The sequence below is a fragment of the Microcaecilia unicolor genome, chromosome 13 (genome assembly GCF_901765095.1).
Source record: "Microcaecilia unicolor chromosome 13, aMicUni1.1, whole genome shotgun sequence".
Lineage (NCBI taxonomy): Eukaryota > Metazoa > Chordata > Amphibia > Gymnophiona > Siphonopidae > Microcaecilia > Microcaecilia unicolor.
Window position 1 is genome coordinate 97,269,100 of NC_044043.1, and position 27,224 is coordinate 97,296,323.

Sequence of the window (27,224 nt, forward strand, 5' to 3'; positions counted from 1 at the left end):
TCAAAATAACACTGTATTGTTTTTATTTCTATTAAAAAATTATTTATGCACAAACATTTTTAGTAAAAAAGAAAATACACCCGATATACAGGTCATTGAAGACAAGTGTAAGCTCCCTTGAGCCCTTCTTCAGTCCTAACCCTCTTATATCTGTATCCTTCTCAATTGCAGACACTTCTTTCCACAGGTGAGAGAGCTTCAGGACACAGATTTATGTCACAAAGGCCGCTGAAAAAAAAGTCTTAACAGGGCCTGAAGAACTGACATGAATAGTAAGTTGGCAGCAGGTTCAGGGGTGGATAAAAAGCAACCGGTGGAGAGGCAGAGATTGCGCAGGGTCTGTACTTGCTAGAAATCTGTGGGAAAAACACAAAGAGTTTAGCAAAGTGCAGTTATCCCAAACATAGTCATCAGAAATGAGTTGTTTCTCAATGTCTGTAACCCCATAATGCACAGCACAAGACACCTGCAGCAGCTTAAAAAAAAAAGCTAATTTTTAGTTATTATATTGGAAATGTGTTAAGTCAGCTGCCCCAGAGGTTGCATGGAATATGTCTGGAACTGTGTTCCATAGAATGCTGGTTCCCACTGGTCTTGATAGCACAGACCACATCACATCTACAATGTGAGAGACCAGGTCCTATGTTATGCAAGGTAATCTGCTGCAGGATTGCTGCGGGTCCTCCAAACTTTTATTGAAAAGGAGCAGACAGCACTGTTCCTCACCTGTAATGGGAGTTCTCTGTAGATAGTAGATCATACAGCCACACTAGTGGTAATGTCATCAGGCAGATCTGCTCTCCAGAACCTAGAAAAACTCAAAAAGGCATTCCTGGGCATGTGTAGCTCATACCAGAGCTACTATGTGCTTTTAACAGACGTGGGGATGATGGGAGGGTTTGCGTGTTTGCACGATCATTCCAGTTATGGGGAATCCTTGTGTCACGAAACACCTAGCCACCCGCCTGGCGCTACCTCGCGGCCACAGCTCATGTCCGCCTTCACTTGCCGCTTGTGCTCTACACTAGCACCCTCCTCCCACCAACTGGGTCTCAACCACCTCTGGGCGAGTGTCCCGCTCTCAAATTATCCCCAGTGATTCCTAGGTTACTAGGGCCACGCTCCCAGTGGTCCCCACAGTTCCTAGAAAGCACCCACAGACCCAACACACAAACCACCAAGATTCTTAGTCAGTTCAGACAAGCAGAGGCAATAAACTAAAAATGTTTATTGTCATGAAAAATATTGAACAGTGAATCATAAAAACAGATGCAACAAAAACAGCTTACAACAGGTAACTGAATATGGATCAATTATAAAACTAACTAAACATTTGTTCACTACCTAAATAGTGCCCTGGAAGTACAGGAAATATAGTTGCTCACGTTACTGAATATAACTGTTCACAGGGTCTCCGTAAAGAGGTCATTCTCTTTCTACTTTCAAGCTGAGACTGGACAAAAATCCAGTATTTCCTAGATGAATTTGAGCTCCTGGGCCAATCGGAGCCCAGAACAAGTTTTTAAAATAGCTGAGCACATCACTGCAGCTAACCGCTTATCTGTGTTAACTAAAGAGGGAACAAGAAATAATACAGTTTACAGGCTTAAAACCCACTGTTTTGTCACACCCTGTAACAGGTGAGCAGCTCTATATAAACTTCAGAGCTGAGGGAGGTCAATATAGCTCAGTTTCAAGACAGAAAATGAAGAGGTGGTACCTCTAGCATTGTGAGAGAAAAGTCAAGTAATATCTTTGGGAAGACCTGCTACTGTTACAACCAGACAAATCGAGGAAGATTCACAGAACTGCTTGGGAGATCAAGATCTGGTTGGAAGGACATATCCCAGAACAGAATGCTTCACTAGGTTAAGGGGCAGGGTCTTTGGGCTGCAGTTGCTGTTTTTGGTCCTAAAGAAAATGCTCTGCTAGCATAGCAGAGGTTCCCTGGGCTGCAGCTGCTGCTCTTTTTTTCAGGAGAAAGCCTTGGAGCAGCTGTATCAGGAAGGAGTGATTCTTTATTGTGAACATCCGGTGTTGACTGGCATAGGTGAAGGCATAGTTTGGTGGTAAACTAGCTTCTGTCTCAGTCTTGGTACTTTTTGGGAAGAAGCGTCCACTGGGTCAGCAGGAATGGGAAGAAGCGTCCATTGGGTCAGCAGGAAATAAACTGCATTTGGGTTGGAGAGCCAGGCTGAGGCTGTTCAAGGTGGCAGCCCTGCAATGTGGGTGATTTGCGGTTGGAAGCTCTGGGATGAGAGGCTCAGATCAGCGTTGAGCGTCCTGCAGGAAGTGCATGCCTCAAGAATCCTAGGAGGTGCTTCTAAGTGGCGTGCCATGGGGAAGGGGAAGACCTTCAGTGAAGGAGGCCAGCATGGCAGCGAGGTGCTACAGCTGGCACCACAGCAGAAGGGATGGGTGAAATCAGTGATGTGCAGACATGCTGTGGAGCTGAAAGAGGACAGGCCTTAAGTAGTTTCACGACATTTGAGATGACAATAGTGGACCCTTTGGATATCAAGATCTTGGTGCAGTCCTGACCTGTCATTGCTCCTAGGCAAGTACTTTAGATGACTCCACTCAAAAACATGGGCACTGTGAAAGGCCAGGTCTCACTCAGTGTAGTGTTTGATGGTGAGCAGGTAGGTTCCATGGGTGCTGATCGGGACGGTTTTGTGGTGCTGGGTAGGAACCCCTCAGGCGCACTTGCTTGGTGGTTGACGCTTTGTGGCACAATAGGGTTAGCTGTTTGGTGATCTTTTTCCTCCCTTGGTCTCTGTTGTAAAAATATATTTTATTTTTTAGAACAATTGTGGAACATCTGATTTCAACAGCAGCTAAAAAAAAAAAAAACAAACTAGATTAAAGCTCAGAGACAGCTTTCTAGGTCATTCTGGGTTTAGGAGAGCAGATCCATCTAAGATTCAGTATGATAGTGCTGAGCTGTATTCCTTCTTCTTACCAGTAGATGGGGCTTGTTACAGTCTACAGAAGGGTTGTGCACACCTTCCACCAGTGCTCACTTGCTCCGTTTGAGACCTTGCTGCTGAACAAGGTGTAAAGTATAGCTTCTATCTACTTAAACTCTGCAGTCACAGGCAGGATTCCCTGAACAACTTAAACCCTGTCCTGCTATGAGGCTTTACTTACCTAAACCAAATATTTGCACAGTGCCCAAAAGGAACATTTTCCGCCCACACAATCAAATAAAGGAGTGGGTATCGCATCGCTCCTGCCTCCTCCAGAAGGTGTTGGTTTCATCTATGGGGTGGGGGGTGATCAGGAAAATCTTTGGGGCAGGGGAGGGAATCGGGGATCTAGGGGGCCTGGGCAAGGCAAGGCAAAGCAGGGAACTATTAGCTGTGATGCTCTGATGCAGACCTTTCTACGCCTCCTTAGACCTGGTGGTACATTTCTTGCGTTGTGCTCGTTTTAAAATCTTCTTTGTACTTATCTGCATCACTCAGTTTAATATGCTGTGCACCGATGTCTACCGTGCAAGCTAACCCCTGTGCTGAACCCAATCCTGCATTGTGCACGCGTACTGCGCGCTTCTGCCTGCGGTAGATTTCTGCATTGGCCTCCTAATCAGCTGAATTACCAGGTCATCTGAGAACAGCAAGTCAGCTAGCAGAAGGAAGGGAATACAGATTTACTAGATCAAGTCCAAAGCTGCGAAATACAACAGATATTGAGGAGACAGTAAAGAGTGGCGAGATCACGAGGGAACCGGGGGGGGGGGGGGGAGAGATGTGTGGAATGGAAGCTCCCACCCCTTACACAGTCTCATCCTCTTCTCAACCCTTTTCTGAAAACCACATCATGGATCCTCTGAGTGCTGAACAGGCTTGTGAGAGGTTGTGGGGGGTGGGGGTTATGGGAGCGCTGTCTTACCTTCCCTACATTTCTCCACACTGAGCAATCATAACTGGCAGCTTGGGTTTGTTATTAGGGCCAGTGGGTACATTCTGGAGAGAGAGAGAGAGAGAGAGAGAAAATGTTATAACAGCAGGTTGGACACTACAGGCAGGAACAGACAAGTTGGATTACATTCTATGTACAGCAACAAAAAATGAACTGTTATATAAGAAGTGCTTAAAATTAGGTGCGGTTTATAGAATAGCATATACACCCGGGAAGTGCAAATGGCAGATGAAGTTCAAAGTGATGCATGTGGGTAAGAGGAACCCGAATTATAGCTACGTCTTGCAAGGTTCCGCGTTAGGAGTTACGGATCAAGAAAGGGATCTGGGTGTCGTCGTCGATGATACGCTGAAACCTTCTGCTCAGTGTGCTGCTGCAGCTAGGAAAGCGAATAGAATGTTGGGTGTTATTAGGAAGGGTATGGAGTCCAGGTGTGCGGATGTTATAATGCCGTTGTATCGCTCCATGGTGCGACCGCACCTGGAGTATTGTGTTCAGTACTGGTCTCCGTATCTCAAAAAAGATATAGTAGAATTGGAAAAGGTACAGCGAAGGGCGACGAAAATGATAGTGGGGATGGGACGACTTTCCTATGAAGAGAGGCTGAGAAGGCTAGGGCTTTTTAGCTTGGAGAAGAGACGGCTGAGGGGAGATATGATAGAAGTGTATAAAATAATGAGTGGAATGGATCGGGTGGATGTGAAGCGACTGTTCACGCTATCCAAAATACTAGGACTAGAGGGCATGAGTTGAAGCTACAGTGTGGTAAATTTAAAACGAATCGGAGAAAATTTTTCTTCACCCAACGTGTAATGAGACTCTGGAATTCGTTGCCGGAGAACATGGTACGGGCGGTTAGCTTGACGGAGTTTAAAAAGGGGTTAGATAGATTCCTAAAGGACAAGTCCATAGACCGCTATTAAATGGACTTGGAAAAATTCCGCATTTTTAGGTATAACTTGTCTGGAATGTTTTTACGTTTGGGGAGCGTGCCAGGTGCCCTTGACCTGGATTGGCCACTGTCGGTGACAGGATGCTGGGCTAGATGGACCTTTGGTCTTTCCCAGTATGGCACTACTTATGTACTTATGAAGGCCATTTGCACGTGTATCCGTTATTCTATAACAACGCACGTTAAGTTTAGGAACGCCCCGTTATGCCCATGACCTTCCCATTTCTGCGTCCCCTTTTTCAGATGGAGTGTAAATTTTAGCCATGGATCCACATAAATGCCAAATCTAATTAGTGCCAATAATTGCTTGTTAAAAAGTCAGCACTAATTAGCTCATTATTCAATTCAATTGCACGCTTGTGTTCTTATGACTCTTATAGAATTAGGGGGATTGTGTGCACAGTGAGAGCAGTCCCAGGAGAGGAAAGGATTTAGCTCAGCCTTTGGAGAAGTAGTCAGTAGGTATTTTCCTGTCCTAGAAAGCTTACAATCTAAGTTTGTACCGGAGGCAATGAAGTGACTTAGCCAAGGTCACAGGATTTGAACCCTTTCTTCCTGGTTCTTAACCCACTGCTCTAATCATTTGGTTCCAACTCCACTCCACTGCCACTGCTCTCGCAAACTGTTTTATGTCCGCGGTTAGGGCATAGCAAAGACTCTCTCTAGCACTACACAGACGTGTCCTAGCGGGGTTGCAAACACTCTGCCAGAGTCTGCAAAGCGTCTAGCTTCTCTATCCTTGCAAAGAGATCCATCCCACGTTCGGGATGTTCGAACAGATATAACTTAGAAGGTCCACAGTTCTAGTGGAAAATGGAGGAGTGGAGAGCTTTCTAAAACATTCACTGCTCATATCCAATCTGTCTTATTAGTTAGGTTAATTAGCTTTTGTTCCATACATTTAAGTGGACTAACACAGCAAAACCACAACGCCATTAAAGGCTGTCATTTATCAGGACAGTTGAAGATCTGTATGAAATTGTGGCAAATCAGGAGCTTAGAAGAAATATATTGAACATTATAACGTTCAATATATTTCTTCTAAGCTCCTTCAATTAAGAGTAGCACACCACTTATTTTCAAATGTATACATGCCTTGGGTATTACTAAAAACATCTCGCATCTTTCTGATTTGCCACAATTTCATACAGATCTTCAACTGTCCTGATAAATGAGTCTTTAATGGCGTTGTGTGGTTGCTGTGTTATTCCACTTAAATGTAATGGAAACAAAAGCTAATCAACAAAAAGACTCCCAAGAATTTAAAGGGATACCATTTTATTGGATTACATAAGTACATAAGTACATAAGTAGTGCCATACTGGGAAAGACCAAAGGTCCATCTAGCCCAGCATCCTGTCACCGACAGTGGCCAATCCAGGTCAAGGGCACCTGGCACGCTCCCCAAACGTAAAAACATTCCAGACAAGTTATACCTAAAAATGCGGAATTTTTCCAAGTCCATTTAATAGCGGTCTATGGACTTGTCCTTTAGGAATCTATCTAACCCCTTTTTAAACTCCGTCAAGCTAACCGCCCGTACCACGTTCTCCGGCAACGAATTCCAGAGTCTAATTACACGTTGGGTGAAGAAAAATTTTCTCCGATTCGTTTTAAATTTACCACACTGTAGCTTCAACTCATGCCCTCTAGTCCTAGTATTTTTGGATAGCGTGAACAGTCGCTTCACATCCACCCGATCCATTCCACTCATTATTTTATACACTTCTATCATATCTCCCCTCAGCCGTCTCTTCTCCAAGCTGAAAAGCCCTAGCCTTCTCAGCCTCTCTTCATAGGAAAGTCGTCCCATCCCCACTATCATTTTCGTCGCCCTTCGCTGTACCTTTTCCAATTCTACTATATCTTTTTTGAGATACGGAGACCAGTACTGAACACAATACTCCAGGTGCGGTCGCACCATGGAGCGATACAACGGCATTATAACATCCGCACACCTGGACTCCATACCCTTCCTAATAACACCCAACATTCTATTCGCTTTCCTAGCCGCAGCAGCACACTGAGCAGAAGGTTTCAGCGTATCATCGACGACGACACCCAGATCCCTTTCTTGATCCGTAACTCCTAACGCGGAACCTTGCAAGACGTAGCTATAATTCGGGTTCCTCTTACCCACATGCATCACTTTGCACTTGTCAACATTGAACTTCATCTGCCACTTGCACGCCCATTCTCCCAGTCTCGCAAGGTCCTCCTGTAATCGTTCACATTCCTCCTGCGACTTGACGACCCTGAATAATTTTGTGTTAATACAGGTTGTTGTTGTTTTTTTTTAACACTATCTTTTGCGAGTTAAATGTCCTTCCTCAGATTATGACAGAATCTCGGCAGTGCTGCGGTAGCTCCTGGTATGGAACCAGAACTATTTATAATTATGTTGTTACTCTCCATTATTTTGCATTTGTCTATGTAAACTTTCAGCTGCCGTTTAGATGCCAGTTCCCCAGTCTCACCAGGTCCTCCTACACTTTCCTCATAGTCAGCCTGGAATTTCATTACTTTGAATAATTTTGTGTCATCTGCAAATCTACTCCTTTTCCAGGTTATTCACGAATGTATTAAACCACACTGGTCCCAGTTCAGATCTCTAGGGTGCTCCACTATTCACCTCTCTCCAAAAGGTCCTCAGACGATGAAGATGGCTATCCTCATTGTTCTTTATAATTTTACTTTCTATTAAGTGATGCATCAGACTATGAAGGGAAATTCCTATGATGAAGGGAAAGGGTTTTCACGTTTTCCAGGTTTAACAGCTGTGCCTCACCTACTGCCAGGATTAGCACAAAGCTGTCCAGTACAGCAGGTGGGACCAAAGCAATCCCAAGAGTAGAGGAGAAATGCTCATCGAGCTTTCTTCTTCAGCTCCCTAGTAACGACATGGAAGATTCCTTCATGATCCAAGAACGGTCTCTCTCTAGATCAGAACTAACTGTTCGCTGATTCTACTACTTCGAGGTGGGCCGAGTTTCAGGATTTTGAACATTGGATGTCTGTGTTTTTCCTGAATCTACACTATATTTTTTTATTGATTTGTATTTATAAGAACATAAGAGCATAAGCCTTGCCATACTGCCATCATGCCCAGTATCCTGTTTCCAACAGTGGCCAACCCCAAAAGAGTAAAGATTTTATGCTGCTTATCCTAGAAATAAGCAGTGGATTTTCCCAAGTCCATCTTAATAATGGCTTAAGGACTCTTCTTTTAGGAAATTATCCGAACCTTTTTTTTTAAACCCTGCTAAGCTATCCTCTAAATTTTTAGCTTTTCAAGGGGGAGAAGAATAAGGAGAAGTATGGGAGAGAGGAAGCAGCCATGGCAAAAATAACAGGTAACTGAAATATGTATCAATTATAACTCTAACTAGACATTTGTATACTGTCAAAGCAGTACCTAGGAAGGTCAGGACATATAATTCACCGAGCCTCAGCAAAGAGATCTGTCTCTCTTTCCTCCCTGGCTGAAACTGAACTCAAACCCAGTAAAGTCCAAATGAGATGAGCTACTGGGCCAATCAGAGCCCAGTCAACAAGATTTCAAATATAAACTGCTTCTTGCTTCCCAAAAAAACACTCAGTTCTCTGTAACAGCTTTAAGCATAAACATGCACCAGCTGCTGACCAAACAGGAGAAATACACTTCAGACATAAAAAAAGGAAAATATCCAATATATTTAACAGGTTTAAAACACACTTTCTTCACACCACTATTTTTGTGCTCCACTTGTAACCACTCACCTCAACCTTTCTCATAACTAGAAGTCCATCGACTATTTTACCTATGAGAAAAAGAGTTTTCTGTGAGAAAACGTTTTATGTATATTTTGTGCCAGTAGTTTTATTTCTTTACACGTCCTGGTAAAAAAAAACAACAAACCTTAAACAGTTATATATTAAGATGATTTATATACAGCATACCTGATATATACAGCCCTCTGGATATAATAGTGGGACACCTCCTTAATTTCTGCTGGGGTATAAGGGATAAGAAGTACTACTACTTATCATTTCTATAGCGCTACTAGACGTACGCAGCGCTGTACACAGTACACTTGAACATGAAGAGACAGTCCCTGCTTGACAGAGCTTACAATCAAATTAGGCCAGACAAACAGGACAAACAAGAGATAAGGGAATATTAAAGTGAGGATGATAAAATAAAGGGTTCTGAACAAGTGAATAAGGGTTAGGAGTTAAAAGCAGCATCAAAAAGGTGGGCTTTTAGCCTAGATTTGAAGACAGCCAGAGATGGAGCTTGACGTACCGGCTCAGGAAGTCTATTCCAGGCATATGGTGCAGCAAGATAAAAGGAAAGGAGTCTGGAGTTAGCGATGGAGGAGAAGGGTGCAGATAAGAGAGATTTACCCAGTGAACGGAGCTCCCAGGGAGGAATGTAGGGAGAGATGAGAGTGGAGAGGTACTGAGGAGCTGCAGAGTGAATGCACTTATAGGTCAATAAGAGGAGTTTGAACTGTACACGGAAACGGATAGGAAGCCAGTGAAATGACTTGAGGACAGGGCTAATATGAGCGTAACGACCCTGGCGGAATATGTTGTGCAACAGAATTTTGAACAGATTGAAGGGGAGAGAGATGGGTTAGTGGGAGACCTGTGAGAAGCAAGTTGCAATAGTCTAAGCGAGAGGTGATAACAGTGTGGATAAGGATTCTGGTAGTGTGTTCAGAAAGGAAAGTTTTGGTTATATTATAGAGATTCACCTTTGGGTTTAAAAAGTAAAACCATGTGCATGTAAGGACTGGATAAATGAATTAAAGTAAAGTTTAAAGCAAATGTCCTTAATATGCAATACTTGGTAGAAATAATGAAACAGTGATTGAATATTCAGATAGCAAGCAGCCTGAGCCAACAGATTTATTTTCCATTGAACATAATTAACTTTGTATAAACTTGGCGGCTAATACCGTGCTGAACTGAACAATGCTGGCACATTTATGCTGATACTGGACAAAATTTCTGCATGAAGGAAGCCCTTCCCTCATTATTCAATACCTCTCTGTGAAAAAGCAGTAATAAAAAAGGCAAGTGCATTTTTATAATATACCACTGCAATCCACAAAACAAAAGGAGTAAGATCCCACATAACATCATTTTCTTTTGATGTAGGCACAGGGAAAAAAAAAGATTTTAAATGCACCCAGGATTCAACCTAATTCATGTTTAATGTTAGAAATAAATGTCATAAATAAGCAAATAGAAACTCTGAATGCTGAGCACCTGATTCTCATAACATGATTTCTGTTTTAGTTTTCCTTTACCAGGAGAAAAGAAATCTCTGCATGAATATAACAGTGCTAGGATGTCCCTATAACCAGCCCCTCCAAATGACACACTGATTACAAATTATAACGAATTACTACTCTACCTATGAAAAGATATTCAGTTATTATACTTCCTTTATGTACATCTGTACACTGCACAAGCTGGCATGTTTGAAAATATGTGAGATTAAATAAAAATGCCCACCAACAAAATAAAGAACGACAACGTTGATACAGCAGCTCATAGGTTCGCTTGGGCACCCAGTCATAATAGCCCTGACAAAACAGCCCCCTAAGAAAAAAATAACACATCACAAAAAATATAATAAACTACAACTGAAATCTTCACTGATAAAGACTCCTACCAGCATTCAATTACATAAAGCACATATAAATAAACTAAATTCTATAGCTACAAACTGGGTATTCATGATCTGTTCTGCTATTTAAAGAAACTATTCTTCCATCAACATGCTAATATATTGTCATCATTTTCACAGTCTTACCAACCTTATTCTGTTTAGTAAGCTAAGATTATTAGGGGAAAAAATGCAGTGCCATATTCTGGGCAGCCTGATCGGGCCCTTTTGTCGGGGGGCTTAACTTGTCAAGGGTTATATTGTGGGCAGGCCGTTTTGACAGTGGCTGTTATGTCAGGGACTATTAAGTCGGGAGCTTTTTATGTTTGGAGCTTTTTTGTCGGGGCCATTTTGACCAGGTGCCGTTTGCTTGCTTTGTTTTGAGTGTATTGCAATGACGGCTAGGCGAGGAAGGGGAAACAGAGACTCACCTAATTGACATCAACTTTTCACATCATCCTAACTCCATCCATTCACCTCCCCTCCGGCCCTGGGTGCCCTCCTGGTACATACCTCAAGGCACCCTGGCGGTCTAGTGGCTTCTCTTTCCTGCCCACTGCCGCTGATCCTCTCACCGTCTTCGCTTTTTTATAATGGCTGCCGAGACTTCCAGCGGCAGCCTTGTAAGACTTCTGCGGAAGTATCCACTAGACCACAGGGGAGGGAAGGCACTTCCACGGGGATCCCACAGGACCTGGATCCATTCCCATGGGATTCCCACAGACCTGGGTCCATCCTCAATGGATTCCGCGATACTTGCAGATGGTATTCCTAGCGGTCCTCAGTTTGATCAAAGAACTTGAAGTTACAGGCTCTTTTGTGTTGGGCTGTTCGTATTAAGGTCAAAGGAAAAAGCAGCAATTTGTCCTGTCCATTCCTTTTGAGAAGATAAAGACTAAGTTCACCAGGCAGTTACATTAGCTAGCTGTGCAGTGGATATTGTGCTGTTATTTAAAGAGAGCTGAGTGGTTCTGGTGCTCAAACCATCCATTTGTATTGTTCGACAGAACCAGAAAGGGAGATGAAGCCTCCAAGGTCACAGTGGCCTGCTGGTTAAAGAGACCATAGCTTCAAGGTATATTATTCAGGGGTGTATGTTGTCTGCAGCCTTGAAAGTCCACTGAACTAGGGCTCAGGACTCCTTAAGTTGGGCACAGCCTGATTTCTTTGCAGGATGTATGTAGGGTGGCCACCTGGTCATCACTGCATTCCTTTGTGTGCCACTACAAGTTGGACATGGAGGCTCAGGAGGATGCAACTTTTGCTATTTCCCACATGTCTGGACTGGTCTGTAAGGATGAAGGGGAAATTAGCATTTACTTGCTAAATTTTCTTTCCTCATGTCCCTCCAGAACCCACCCATGAATTGTGTCTTATGAGGTTGGAGGGAACAGCATGTGCTCAGGTTTAGAACTACGGGAGTTTAGTCTCACTAGTGTCTAGTACTGGCTGGAGAGGCTGGTTATGGTTTGGTTATCAGTTGTTTATTTCTTTATTTGTTGCATTTGTATCCCACATTTTCCCACCTTTTAGCAGGCTCAATGTGGAAATATTCAAGACAGTATACATTTAGTGTAACAGAAGGATCTTGGTAACTTGATAATGATGAGTCATGATAGCAGTTTGACAAGCAAGTGTTATAGACAGTTCTGGATATATGTATAGGAGTTCACATTTGTTGATCTTTGTGGTATGCCTTGTTAAAGAGATGGGTCTTCAGTAGTTTGCGGAAGTTAGTTAGTTCGTAGATCGTTCTTAAGTTGCGCGGCAGCGCGTTCCAGAATTGTGTGCTCAGGAAGGGAAAGGTTGACACATGTGTTAATTTGTATTTTAGACCTTTACAGTTGGGGACGTGAAGATTAAGGAATGTGCGGGATGATTTTTTAGCATTCCTGGGTGGTAAGTCTATTACATCTGACATGTAGGCTGGGGCATCTCCGTGAATGATTTTGTGGACTATGGTGCATATTTTGAACATGATGCGCTCTTTAAGTGTTATTTTGCCCCCTTAGTCTTGAGGGGAGCGATATCATTTCACCGCTTTGTTACAGAAATGCTGAGTGGCTGTGGACTGCACCGAACTCTATAAGGGTGATGCCATCAAATCAGTGGTGAACATCTCATACAGAGCAATGGCAATGCAGTGATGTAGTTTCTACTGTAGATATTATGCACCTAAATATTAACTGGCTCACTATTGCTGGGTTTCACACATCTTATTGTCTTAGATATAACAGCAGGCAATGTCTATAATGTACAAATGAAATACTGAATGAACATGGGGTTCAAGAAAAGAGGAAAAAAAAGTTACCTACCAAATACAACATGCTTCCCATCTAGCCAGTCACATTTGGAACAAGTGATGAAAAACTGACACCCATTTGTTCCTGGGCCACTGTTTGCCTGTTTTAAAATGGCAACAAAAAGTTCAGTTAATACAATGAAATATATTGCTCCAGAAGCACAGCCTGGTGACTCCCCCTTAACCCTTCCTTGGTGCCGCCAGTCCCGGGAACTCCTAGCCCGAGGGATCCCCTTTGTCACACCATAGCTTCGGGCGATTCCTGAGCTCCCCATGGCAGTATCAGTGACTCAGTTTCCCTCAAGCTTTGTCACAGTGGGGTCCTTATCTCCTGTAGCTTTTCTTAGCCTCATATCACTGCATGGCTGGCACTTTTCCTCTGCTATGCAAACATTCTCCCCTCCCCCATTAATGCACTTCAAGATGTGCCCAGCTGTGCCCCGACTCTGACCATCTGTCAAAGCAATTCAGTATAGCAGCACAGCACAATAAAAAGAAAAAGTTTATACCTGTATCTATACACACACATACATCAAATCAAAAGAAATCCATACTGCATTGACTGAAGGTCATCTCTGAAATAGCTGGCTTGGCTGACCTAGGATGTTTCTCTATACTACTCACAAAAAAAAAAGGAAATTTGGACATTATTGCTCCACCTCAGTAAGCAACACAAACCCCCTACGTTACGAGATATGACCTAGACAGAAATCCTGCCGTCCGAAACAGCAATAACGTTCCCTATGAAAAGACAGCATTACTGTTCTTCAGGGCCGCCAAGAGACTGAGCCGGGCCTGGGGCAAGGCCGTTCCCCCCCCCCAATCCCTACTACTGTCGCCTCCCTCTCCTGCTCCCAGGCCACCAGCGCTGCAGTCCCCGGTCTCACCTGCCAGCCCTCGGCTCCGTTGATAGCCCCCCTCCATCCGGGCCCCCTGCATTCAAATCGGCAGCGCTTCCCCTCCGTGTGAAAGCGGAAGATCGCCTCCCTTCGGGCCTTCCCTCACTGAGGTGCTGCCGATTTGAATGCAGGGGGCCCGGTCACGGTGGCGGACGGAGGGGGGCTATCGACGGAGCCAAGGGTGGGCAGGTGAGACCGGGGACTGCAGTGCCGGCGGCCTGGAAGCAGGAGAAGGAGAGACCCCGGTGTTTGTCCCCCCTGCCCCCCCCCCCCCCCCCCTCGGCGGCCCTGCTGGTCTTCACACGAATGCAGCAATAAACATTTTATAGACAAGTTTTCTACCCTCGGCATTAGGTCAATTGCAACCAGGAAACAGTTTACTAAAAATTCCAAGAAAATGATTCCAGATCAAAATCTTTCAGTCCTTAATTCCTGTTTAGCAGCAGAAGCCCTCTGGCTTACTCAGAATCACCTGAAGCAAAATACAGCTCTACGTATGGCAATGTGGGTCTCATGTTACTGGGTTTGCTGGTTAGAATGGTGGATTCCAGGATTGTAGGCTGCACTATTCATCAGTCCCTCATATTCGCCCCCCAGATTCTATACATTGGGCGCTGAAACTACTGACTGGCACGCAAGTTACAGAACAGTGCCTGTCACACGTCTAACTTAATTGTTAAATTGAGCACCAACTGGCTTTAAGTACCAGTATTACCCCTTAAGTGGTGTTAATCGGTACTAAGTAGCAGTAACCTGTAGTTACGTGTAGAAATGAGCTTAGGTGCTAGTTTATAAATAAGTACATAAGTACATAAGTAATGCCATACTGGGAAAAGACCAAGGGTCCATCGAGCCCAGCATCCTGTCCACGACAGCGGCCAATCCAGGCCAAGGGCACCTGGCAAGCTTCCCAAACGTACAAACATTCTATACATGTTATTCCTGGAATTTTGGATTTTTCCAAGTCCGTTTAGTAGCGGTTTATGGACTTGTCCTTTAGGAAACCGTCCAACCCCTTTTTAAACTCTGCTAAGCTAACCTCCTTCACCACTTTCTCCGGCAACGAATTCCAGAGTTTAATTACACGTTGGGTGAAGAAAAATTTTCTCCGATTTGTTTTAAATTTACTACACTGTAGTTTCATCGCATGCCCCCTAGTCCTAGTATTTTTGGAAAGCGTGAACAGACGCTTCACATCCACCTGTTCCACTCCACTCATTATTTTATATACCTCTATCATGTCTCCCCTCAGCTGTCTCTTCTCCAAGCTGTATAGCCCTAGCCTCCTTAGTCTTTCTTCATAGGGAAGTCATCCCATCCCCGCTATCATTTTAGTCGCCCTTCGCTGCACCTTTTCCAATTCTACTATATCTTTCTTGAGATGCGGCGACCAGAATTGAACACAATACTCAAGGTGCGGTCGCAGCATGGAGCGATACAACGGCATTATAACATCCTCACACCTGTTTTCCATACCTTTCCTGATAATACCCAACATTCTATTCGCTTTCTTAGCCGCAGCAGCACACTGAGCAGAAGGTTTCAGTGTATTATCGACGACGACACCCAGATCCCTTTCTTGGTCCGTAACTCCTAACGTGGAACCTTGCATGACGTAGCTATAATTCAGTTCTTTTTTCCCACATGCATTACTTTGCACTTGCTCACATTAAACGTCATCTTCCTTTGTTCTGTTTCTGAGTCTGACGTCCTGCACGTACAACATGCAGGACGTCAGACTCACAGAAACAGAACGAAGCCTTGCGCCGGAAGAAGAGGACCTCGGCTGGCGGGGGTTGGGGTCCCCCACCATCAAAGGTAGCCAACGGTGAGGGAGGGTTGGCAGTGGGAAGGGGGTCAAGAGGGTCATCGGCAGGGGGGTCCAGGGCCAAATCTACAGGGGCCCACGTAGCTACGCCATTGATTGCAAGCCCTCACGATCCCAGTGCCATCTACTCACCATGGAGAGCAGGCCAGGAGTCGAGTGCTTCAGCTTCAAGTTCTCATCTGCAAAAGGCCCCCTGTATATACTGGCCACACCAGTGCCATCTCCCTGCAGAAACACAAACCTTACCAATCACAAAATCTGCTTGCTGAGTGGTCCCTGTTCAAAGGAGACTACAGTATCTTATTTTCAGTCCTTTCCCTGCCCAAAGGGACAGTATCCCACTCATTTCTTCCATTTGCTGTGTGCACTCTCTCTTACTGTCTATAGAGGGGTTGTATCTCACTCATTTTCCTGTCCAAGCAACAACTTCTTGTACAAAGCCAAACAGGAGGCCTGGTCCTCTCGCAAAGTCTCTTGGCCGCTGGGGTGTAGAACAGCCTGTGTCTTGACTCCCCACTTTGAACCTTGAGTGCCCATGTGAGGAGCAATGTTGGATGCAGGCAAAAAAAAAAATATAACAACCCAACAGCCCACAGAAAAGAACAGAGAGAGATAATGCTTGGTTCGAGGAGTAGGTGAAGAAGTGAGATTCAGGCCACGGTTGTGCAGAGCAGGAACCACATCACCATGGCAGCACATGGAGAGAGAGAGGCTGGTAAGGGCAAGTTTCTGTTAATTCTTTCATTCTAGCCTTCAGTATTACATTTTATATTGGATGACTGTGTACTCTTGTGGATTTACACTATACATTTAATTTACTACAGTATGCATTCATAAAAGAAAATAGGACTAAAATCTAGAACAGAAATTTTAATACAGGAAAGGTTGGCCTGGGTTACTAGACATTCACAGCATTCAGAAAAGACAACAACGTTCAACGCACAGGATTTACAGATTACAGGAAACGTAAGGGAGCTTTTTTCTTGGCTGCCACCATTCAAACAACTCTGAAACATTTTTTTTTAAATATTTTCAGCTCTTGACTCATACAAATCTGGCTGCAGTCAACAATTGTGCAATTAAGTTTTAGACTGTTCCAGCCCATATATTTTTGGCTCTAGTTTAAAAGATTGTAGGCCAAATATTGCCTTGGTAATAACAAAAGATCCCCAAACCTGTCCTGGGGACCCCACAGCCATTTGGCTTTTCAGGATGTCCACAATGAATATACATGAGATTGATAAATTCACATAGACTGGAAACCCAGTCTACTGTACGTAAATTCATGTCCTGCATATTCATTGTGGATATCCTGAAAACCCAACTGGCTGCAAAGTCTTCAGTAATACTTACGAGAATTCTCAAGGTAACATCATCTATGGTCATCCTCCAAGACAGGTAACCCCCCCCCCCGCCGCAAAAAGAAAAAAAAGAAAATGTGGAATTCCACTGTACACATGGTTTTAGCTGATCAAAATACTAAAATACTTACATTTACAAAGTCACCACCCTGAATCATGAAATCTTTGATGACCCTAAAATGCAAAATGGAAAATAGATGTGAGTTCCACCATTCTTAGTGCCCACTGACACATAAGGCACCATTAATTTCTACTACATACATGACAGCGCTGCAATTCTACACATTACACAAAAACCTGAAAGGAATGCATTTGTTTGTTAAACTTTAGACACTGTAAAAACCATATCAAATTCTGTAGTAAGGGGACAAGGTCACAGAGCAGGGACAGGGTGGGACATGCTCACCTGTGGAAAGTGCTCCCTTTGTAACCGATGGGGACCCCATCTTTCCTACAAGAGAGGCAACAGAAGCATCACAGTGGGCGGTACATCAACCAAGGAGCAAATATCTGATGAGTGGGGGACTCTCTCACTAACTTCCTCTGCAGCAGACTAAAACACACCAACTCGAGCAGTTATTACAAATGCTACTAATGCTGTAGTTGATCACTTGTCCCTTGTACCTCTGGCCTCAGGATGATTTTCAGGGTAACCAAACAGGCAAATTAACCTGAACGTAGAGCACATGGATGCAAACATCTCATATGTGGTTGCTGAAGCTGTCTCAGAGGTGCTGCGTGGCTTTCAGCAAGATGGCTAAAATACCAGTCAAGCGAAGTCAGACATGGCACCATCTGGGCAGCTACAAGAAGCACGAATATGAGCTGTAAAAACCTAAGTGGAAAAGTAGCCTAGTGGTTAGTGCAGTGGACTTTGATCCTGGGTAACTGGGTTCGATTCCCACTGCAGCTCCTTGTGACTCTGGGCAAGTCACTTAACCCTCCATTGCCCCTGGTACAAAATAAGTACCTGAATATATGTAAACCGCTTTGAATGTAGTTGCAAAAACCTCAGAAAGGTGGTACATCAAGTCCCATTCCCCACCCCCACAAGAACATCTCATGCATATACAATGTGCTCGCCTGTTTTCAAGGCTGGGGGGAGGGAGGGGGTCCATGAGACTGAAGACAGGCCTTGAGAGCCATAAAGTCAGAATGAGAGATGAATGAGATTTCTAACCAAGGAGAAAAGAGAATCATCAAAGGACAAGATTCAGCTTAAGATTTTGGACAAATGAAGAGAATTGTGATTGCCAGGTTATTTCCACCTATCCAAGTGAACGCAGTCAACCACCAAGTTGCAGGTGATACAGGTGACTTACTGTATCTTCAAGAAGCTTTCAAGAGTTGTCCTCTCTTTAGCAGATCAATGATGATATGATACAGTATTACCCAATTGTACCCAGTGTAACTGCATTATTTTTACGCTATGTTAATTATATATACAAGTAGAACCTTGAAAGGAAATACAAGCCGATCTGTACAACCAAAAGTACAGGCAATTGTAAACTCATTAGGAAAGACTAAACAGCTCACATGAACTCCACAAATAGAGGAAGTAGAACCCTTTACTATACGAGAGAGCTGAAACTAAAAAACAAAAAGAAATAAAACAATTAAGCCATGCTGAAGAAGCTGCATGACTTACACTAACAGGCTTCAAGCTGAAGCATCTAACACAAAGGGCTCACTCCAAGAGATGTGGTGACTGGGGCTTTATCACTAAGAAAAAAAGGACAACTGTAATGGTTTTATACCAAAATTACACATTTGCAAAGACATTTAAAAAAGAAATGTGTCCCAAGGCCTCAACAAGAAAAACTGTTTCCTGTTTTTCTGTGTAACCCTTGAGACATCTTGAAACACTCACGGTTCCACATTACAACACAATTTCCCCCCGATATTCAGCCGGCAGCGGTCAGTGTTTTTTTAAACGCTGATCGTCACCAGCTAACTTATCCCCCAATATTCAGTGCCGGGCCATGGCCGGGCACTGTATATCGAAGATTTTTGGGAGTTGGGAGGACTGTACTGTAACTGCTGCTATAAACATCTCAATTGCCAACAAACCAGATGTGACGAAATACAAACCTGAATTCACCTGTACAAAACTGCCTGAAATGAAAGAAGAAAACAGTGAGCACACAGGATACAAAACAATCTGTCCCAGTTCTCTGAACTTATCTTTGTCTATGTGACATACATGTGGAGTTTACACTTGCCTAGCTGGGTTTACTTAAGGGAGGCTGATAGATCCTCAAAACGAATCAGGTCCCTTATGACAGCAGTTGATTTTCCTCTCTAAGCCTCCAATCCCAATTTATCCAGCCCACTGGTGCATTCCGTAGTCCACACCCTTCCCAGGTTTCTCTCATCGCATCTGAAGGGGGAGGGGGGAATTACACAAATTAAAAACACTCAGCGGGCAAATCTAGAAGTGGGTGCCTCCATTTCCACACTCCAGTGCTGCACAGTGCGAGTGCATCCTGTAACGGCATCTGGGCGCCCAGATTCCATGAAAGAATATTAGCATAACATGGTATTAGCAGGCCTTACAGTTAGAACAGCCATAAAGTGGCAGGAACACGTGAATCTATGTTAATAAGGGGAAGCCCCGCCCATCCACGTGTATGCCCCCCTTTGCAGAATAGCACTTACAGACATTAAACGTGACAGCAGGGTCTCTTATCTCCCCTCTCCCACGTGTGCTAGTATTATAAACATTTGCATGCACAAGGGGTTTGTAAACACCGGCACAGAGATCATAAACTGCCCTTCACTTGTGTTACTCATGTTTGCAAATTCCTGCTTCTTAGCACACTGGCCTCTACATTTTAAATCCTTTCAACTCACTAACATTTGGTTTTGGCTTCTGGAAGGTGCTGTGTAACCAAGACTATCACAAATTACTTTACACCCCATGTATCTGATCGGACCCTGTGGCCACTAAGGGCCAGGTTTACAAAGGTTGCCGTTAAAAATGGCTGCTGCGGGAGAACTTACCGAGTCACAAATTACCGAGTCACAAACAGCGACTGATGCACAAAGGGGATGGCATGCAAACGAGATGCACAGAAATCCCTTTGTGCATCGGTCACTGTTTGTGACTCAAAGCTGTCAAATGCAATGGACACTAGACCACCACAGAATTTTTGTCAGTTGTGCGGGGGTGGGGGTCGAACCCCTCCCCTACACAACTCATAAAAACTCCATGGTGGTTTAGTGACCCTCCTTCCCTCGCTGACAATTCCTGATGGTCCAGTGGACCCCTCCTGACCCCTCCCCCATGCCCAAAACATCCCTGGTGGTCCAGTGGATTCCCTCTCAACCCCCCCCCACACTCAAAACAATTCCATGGTGGTCTAGTGACCCGACCCCCCTCCCCTCCACATACTTATAAACACTGGAGACAGGAGCAAAGCCTACTCCCTCCTGCCTTTGGCCTCATCCTTCTCAAAATGGTGGTGCCCAGATCTTGCCCGGTGCATCCTGGGAGGGACTAAGCACTGGGTCACTAGACCACAATGGAGTTGCTTTGAGTGAGGAGGGGCTCAAGAAGCGGTCCACTGACCCACCAGATTTCTTGGGGGGAAGGAAGTGCAGCGTCATGGGGGGGGGGGGCACAGGAGGGGGTTCAGGAAAGGGTCCACTGGACCATCAGGGATTCTTGGGGGGAAAGTGCAGCCTTTGCAGCTGATCTTCTACAGACATTCATCCCTCCTGTTTTTCCCTTTACCTGGTCTCCTCTCTGACAGCTCCAGTGCTGCCATAAAATCTAGCTCGTTAAAGTTGGTGCTCTTTTCTATCCATCACATGGAATGCTCGTTATAATAATAATGAGCTTGTTGTAATACATTTGCATAGGATTCTTGGTAGCTGCCATGGCACACAGTTAGAGCCACACAAAACCCCTTTGTGCATTACTTGCTAAATAACATTTGCTTTAGACCGGCTACAACCAGTCTAAAGCAAGTGTTGCTAACTCAGTAAGCTTTGTGCACTGGCCCCTAAGTCATAAATGAATGAGTTGGGTGCCAATTTGTAGAACGACTCCAAACATTACTGTTCCAAGGGGCTCAAAGAATTTTTTAGGGAAGCAATATTCAAAGCTTAGACATCACCTGAAGTTTTCGGCTGTCTTCGGTACAATATCAGCAAAGAGTTCCATTTTCATCCGACCCACTTCCTGAAAACACATGAGAAAAGAAACACATGAAAACACCAGGCGACTGAAAGAGCTAGAAAAGCAAGAACCAAGGTCCGGATTCCAAATGTTAATTGTGTAAACTTTGTATGAATTGGGATGTAGTTCTCAGAGCATATGCAATGGATACTAAGCAGTAACACTGCATTAGAAGAATTTTGAAAGAACTGACTGCTATGTGAGGTAAGACCACAGCAGCACTTCTGTAAAGCAGGGGGCAGGATCCCTAATAAGCAGATCTGAGCAGGAAAACTGTGCGCAACTTGCCCAACTCCAGTCTGCATTTGCTTCCCTCTAGTTCAAGAGACAAACATTAAGGTCTCGATGATCAGTTTCCCCATACTGATCTTAAGTAGAGGAGTGTGGTAGCCGTGTTAGTCCACTCTTAAGGTTATCAATAGAAATCAAACAAAATAAAACATGGAAAAGAAAATAAGATGATACCTTTTTTATTGGACATAACTTAATACATTTCTTGATGAGCTTTCGAAGGTCGCCCTTCTTCCTCAGATTGGAAATAAGCAAATGTGCTAGCTGACAGTGTATATAAGTGAAAACATTCAAGCATTACTATGACAGTCTGACAGGGTGGGAGGATGGGGGTGGGTAGGAGGTATGCATGGGGACATCAAAGCATATCATTGATATTCTAACAGGGTGGGTGTGGATAGGTGAGGGGTGGGGTGATCAACAGAGACATACAGCTTTATTGTTTATAATGGGCTAGGAACCCCAGATCCTTGTTAAGTCCTTTCTGTTGGGTGTTAAAATATTCAATCATTCTGACTTTTCACTTATATACACTGTCAGCTAGCACATTTGCTTATTTCCGATCTGAGGAAGAAGGGCAACCTTCGAAAGCTAATCAAGAAATGTATTAAGTTATGTCCAATAAAAAAGGTATCATCTTATTTTCTTTTCCATGTTTTATTTTGTTTGATTTCTATTGATAACCCATACTGATCTGAAAGGCGCTGTAAAATTAGTGCAGGGACAGCATGGGGAAACAGCGCCCCGATGATCAAAACTAACAGCATGCTGGCGACCAGGCCGGTACCATCTGCTGTCTCAAAATAGAGATCGACAGCACCCTGAAGACAGCCATAAGAACAGCCATACTAGGTTAGACCAATGGTCCATCTAGCCCAGTATCCTGCTTCCAACAGTGGCCAATCCAACAGAAACCCAATCAGTAGCAACATTCCATGCGACCAATCCCAGGGCAAGCAGTGGCTTCCCCCATGTCCATCTCAATAACAGACTGTGGCAGTGGTTCCCAAACCTGGTCAGGTTTTCAGGATACCCACAATGAATATTCACTGCCCCCACCTCATGCAAATCTCTCTCATAAATATTCATTGTGGATATCCTAAAAACCTGACTGGCTGGGGTGCCTCCAGGACCAGGTTTGGGGAACCACTAGACTATGGTCTTTTCCTCCAGGAACTCATTTATAAATGATCTAGTGAGGTAATTAAATTTGCTGACGGCACAAAGTTATTCAAAGTTGTTACATCGCAAGAGGATTCTGAAAAATGACCTTACGAGACTGGGAGACAGGGCATCTAAATGGCAGATGACGTTTAATGTGAGCAAGTGCAAAGTGATGCATGGGGGAAAGAGGAACCTGAATTAAAGCTATGCAATGCAAGGTTCCACATTAGGAGTCACCAACCAGGAAAGGGATCTAAGTGTCATCGTTGATAAATTGAAACCCTATGCTCAGTGTGCGGCGGCCGCTAAGAAAGCAAATAGAATGTTAGATATTATTAGGAAAGGAATGAAAAACAAAAATGAGGATGTTATAATGCCTTTGTATCGTTCCATAGTGCGACCGCACCTCGAATATTGTGTTCAATTCTGGTCACCGCATCTAAAAAAAGATATAGTGGAACTAGAAAAGGTACAGAGAAGGGCGACGAAAATGATATAGGGGATGGGACAACTTCCCTATGAGGAAAGGCTAAAGCGGCTAGGGCTCTTCAGCTTGGAGAAAAGACGGCTGAGGGGAGATATGAGGGTTGTTACTTTGCTAAAGAAATAGTTAATCATTGCAAATGTGTAAACAGGTTTTAGACAGTTAATGAACACACATCAAACAGTGACTGACTTACAGCATAGCAGTAGATAATTTTCCAGATTTGAGTTTAACTGAGTCTGAACCCAAGTGTACTTGTCAGAAGACTGGATATCCCTCAACAACTTTAGCTGGTTTCTGAGATACATGTGAAAGTCTTTGCATGACATATGTTTAAAGTTGTGCTTTGACAGATTCAACCAGCAGGGAAACAGAAAGGAGATCAGTAATGCCTTGCTCTGTCTTTAGCACCCTAAAGGGGGGTAGACTCAAGAAAGATGTCAGGAAGTATTTTTTCACAGAGAGAGTAGTGGATGCTTGGAATGCCCTCCCGCAGGAGGTGGTGGAAATGAAAATGGTAACGGAATTCAAACATGCGTGGGATAAACATAAAGGAATCCTGTTCAGAAGGAATGGATCCTAAGGAGCTTAGCTGAGATTGGGTGGCAGAGCCAGTGGCGGGAGGCGGGGATGGTGCTGGGCAGACTTATACGGTCTGTGCCAGAGCCGGTGGTTGGGAGGCAAGGCTGGTGGTTGAGGTGCGGGGATAGTGCTGGGCAGACTTCTACGGAATAACTTTTCATAGATACAGTAGTAATTTGTTGTAAATTGTAATCAGTGTGTCATTTGGAGGGGCTGGTTATAGGGACTCCCTAGCATGTGTTGTATTCGTGCAGAGATTTTTTTTTTCTCCTGGTAAAGCACCACAAACAGGTGCTCAACATTTAGAGTTTCTATTTATTTATTTAAGGTATTTATATTTTATTTGTTACATTTGTATCCCACATTTTCCAACCTATTTGCATATCCCACATCACTACTACTACTACTACTTAGCATTTCTATAGCACTACAAAGCATACGCAGCGCTGCACATCAAACATGAATTAGGTAGAAACCTGAGAGCATTTAAAATCTTTTTTTTTTTTCCTGTGCCTAGATCAAAAGAGATGAGGTGAAGATGTGATTCCATGTGCTCCAATGAAAGGAGAGTTTAATTTTACTTCCAATCTTTATAACACTAGGCTTCGCAAGGTAGATTACAACAACAGTTGAGATGAACCCATCAGGAAAAAGGCTATCCTCACTGAAATTTGGCCATGTATTACTGTATTGTATAGAACAGTGTAGAAAAATACAGCCTTTGTTAGCGCTGTTTCCACCGGCTACAATAAATTTTTGAAGCTGTTTTAGTGATATTCAGTTTTGGTTTGATGACATTTATATCTACATGTGGGGCGCTTTCAAATAAATTAAAAAGCTGTCAAATAAGTAAAAACAAATCTTTTGTCTTCCACCTTTTAAGGCATTGCCTATCCAACCGGTACAGCTTTTGCCTTTTTACAGTTCATTTTTCTAATCATTCTTCACTAGTGCTTTGAATAGCGTTTGTTATTGTTTTGGGTGTACTTGTGACTCCGCCTACTGGCTTCAACCCATGTAATGGGCTAAATAGCCTCGTACCGTCTCCTCTTCTCAATCTGACCTCCTTGGGTTCCACTACACTGATTTATCTGAAAAATTGCTTGTATGTACCCTAATCCAAGAGTTACAATGTTTACTATATTTTCTAGATCTAAATCCAGAATGCCGTGCTGCTCCGGATCACATACCGGGGACACAAACAGCGCACCGCATAGTCCCAACCGGTTCATCCAAGGAGGTTAGATCAAACCTCCCTCCACAGATGAAGCAGCAGTACCAACTACAATCTGGTTTGACCCACTACTTGACCCACTACAATCTGGTTTTCGCCCTCTCCACTCAACCGAAACTGCGCTTACTAAAGTCTCCAATGACCTATTACTGGCTAAATCCAGAGGTCAATATTCCATCCTCATTCTTCTTGATCTTTCCGCTGCTTTTGAAACTGTCGATCACAGCATACTTCTTGATATCCTGTCCTCACCTGGATTCCAGGGCTCTGTCCTTTCCTGGTTCTCTTCCTACCTCTCCCTCCACACCTTTAGTGTTCACTCTGGTGGATCCTCATCTACTTCTATCCCTCTGCCTGTCGGCGTACCTCAGGGTTCTGTTCTTGGTCTCCTCCTCTTTTCTATCTACACTTCTTCCCTTGGTTCATTAATCTCATCCCATGGCTTTTCCTACCATCTCTATGCTGATGACTCCCAAATCTACCTTTCTACCCATGATATCTCACCTTGCATCCAAACCAGTTTCAGCGTGCTTGTCTGACATTGCTGTCTGGATGTCTCAACGCCACCTGAAATTAAATATGACCAAAACCGAGCTTCTCATTTTCCCTCCCCCCCCCCCAAACCCACCTCCCCGCTCCCCCCGTTTTCTATTTCTGTTGATGGCTCTCTCATTCTCCCTGTCTCCTCAGCTCGAAACCTTGGGGTCATCTTTGACTCTTCTCTCTCCTTCTCTACTCATATCCAGCAGATTGCCAAGACCTGTCGTTTCTTTCTTTACAACATCCGTAAACTCCGCCCCTTTCTTTCCGAGCACTCTACCAAAACCCTCATCCACACCCTTGTCACCTCTCGTTTAGACTACTGCAATCTGCTTCTTGCTGGCCTCCCACTTAGTCACCTCTCCCCTCTCCAGTCGGTTCAAAACTCTGCTGCCCGTCTCATCTTCCGCCAGGGTCGCTTTACTCATACTACCCCTCTCCTCAAGACCCTTCACTGGCTCCCTATCCGTTTTCGCATCCTGTTCAAACTTCTTCTACTAACCTATAAATGTACTCACTCTGCTGCTCCCCAGTATCTCTCCACACTCGTCCTTCCCTACACCCCTTCCCGTGCACTCCGTTCCCTGGATAAATCCTTCTTATCTGTTCCCTTCTCCACTACTGCCAACTCCAGACTTTGCTCCTTCTGTCTCGCTGCGCCCTACGCCTGGAATAGACTTCCTGAGCCCCTACGTCTTGCCCCATCCTTGGCCACCTTTAAATCTAGACTGAAAGCCCACCTCTTTAACATTGCTTTTGACTCGTAACCACTCGCCTCCACCTACCCTCCTCTCCTCTTTCCTCTACACATTAATTGATTTGTTTGCTTTATTTTTTGTCTATTAGATTGTAAGCTCTTTGAGCAGGGACTGTCTTTCTTCTATGTTTGTGCAGCGCTGCGTACGCCTTGTAGCGCTATAGAAATGCTAAATAGTAGTAGTAGTAGTCTCTTGTAACCAGAGCTAATATTGTGATGTCATAATGCCTCAGTCCACCAATAAGAGCCAACCTCATCAGTGATGTCACAATGGCTTGATTGTCCTATACTTGGCTCACTTTTATTACATAGCTCTTTGAGCAGGGACTGTCTTTCTTCTATGTTTGTGCAGCGCTGCGTACGCCTTGTAGCGCTATAGAAATGCTAAATAGTAGTAGTAGTAGTCTCTTGTAACCAGAGCTAATATTGTGATGTCATAATGCCTCAGTCCACCAATAAGAGCCAACCTCATCAGTGATGTCACAATGGCTTGATTGTCCTATACTTGGCTCACTTTTATTACATAGCTCTTTGAGCAGGGACTGTCTTTCTTCTATGTTTGTGCAGCGCTGCGTACGCCTTGTAGCGCTATAGAAATGCTAAATAGTAGTAGTAGTAGTCTCTTGTAACCAGAGCTAATATTGTGATGTCATAATGCCTCAGGCCACCAATAAGAGCCAACCTCATCAGTGATGTCACAATGGCTTGATTGTCCTATACTTGGCTCACTTTTATTACATAGCTCTTTGAGCAGGGACTGTCTTTCTTCTATGTTTGTGCTATAGAAATGCTAAATAGTAGTAGTAGCAGTAGCCCGTGGTCAGAGCGCATGCGCACAATCAGCACCACCGGCTCCCCTTCCTATGCGCGCGCAGGAGCTCGAGCGAGCGCCTCAGCGTGATCTGAGGAGAGCTCCGCGCCACTTCCCCTGCCTGAAAAGCGCGTCTCACCTGTCCGCCTATGGTGATGTCAAAGAAAACGATGGGATTGTTGGGGTTAGACACCGGAACAGCCATGGCGCTGGGAGGGAGGGAGGGACCCGGCACCGAAAGACAGTAGCACGC

General features: G+C 44.2%; 1 protein-coding gene across 3 annotated transcripts; it reads right to left on the reverse strand.

Annotated features, from left to right (window-relative positions):
• PPIH (peptidylprolyl isomerase H) lies at positions 1-27,224 on the reverse strand. 3 transcript variants are annotated; one of them, XM_030185605.1, is made up of 10 exons: positions 27,111-27,224; positions 21,047-21,111; positions 19,017-19,040; positions 17,332-17,376; positions 17,057-17,099; positions 15,697-15,789; positions 12,851-12,938; positions 8,636-8,676; positions 3,895-3,968; positions 1-356 (listed from the first exon to the last, which is right to left on the reverse strand). In XM_030185605.1, the coding sequence occupies exons 1-9, from the start codon at positions 27,174-27,176 to the stop codon at positions 3,900-3,902; spliced, it is 534 nt and encodes a 177-aa protein (XP_030041465.1). In that variant the 5' UTR covers positions 27,177-27,224; the 3' UTR covers positions 1-356; positions 3,895-3,899. The 3 variants fall into 3 exon arrangements, with proteins under 3 accessions (XP_030041465.1, XP_030041466.1, XP_030041464.1); XM_030185606.1 differs by lacking the exons at positions 1-356; positions 27,111-27,224 and adding exons at positions 1,231-2,776; positions 24,820-24,905; XM_030185604.1 differs by lacking the exon at positions 1-356 and adding an exon at positions 1,232-2,776.

Excerpts from the sequence above, each read along its gene's own strand:
- PPIH (XM_030185605.1), bottom strand. The coding sequence starts at position 27,176 with ATGGCTGTTCCGGTGTCTAACCCCAACAATCCCATCGTTTTCTTTGAC. Across the intron at positions 21,112-27,110 it reads ACATCACCATAGGCGGACAG|GAAGTGGGTCGGATGAAAAT; the intron begins GTGAGACGCGCT and ends ATGTGTTTTCAG. Across the intron at positions 8,677-12,850 it reads TGGGAAGCATGTTGTATTTG|GTAAAATAGTCGATGGACTT; the intron begins GTAGGTAACTTT and ends TTTTTCTCATAG.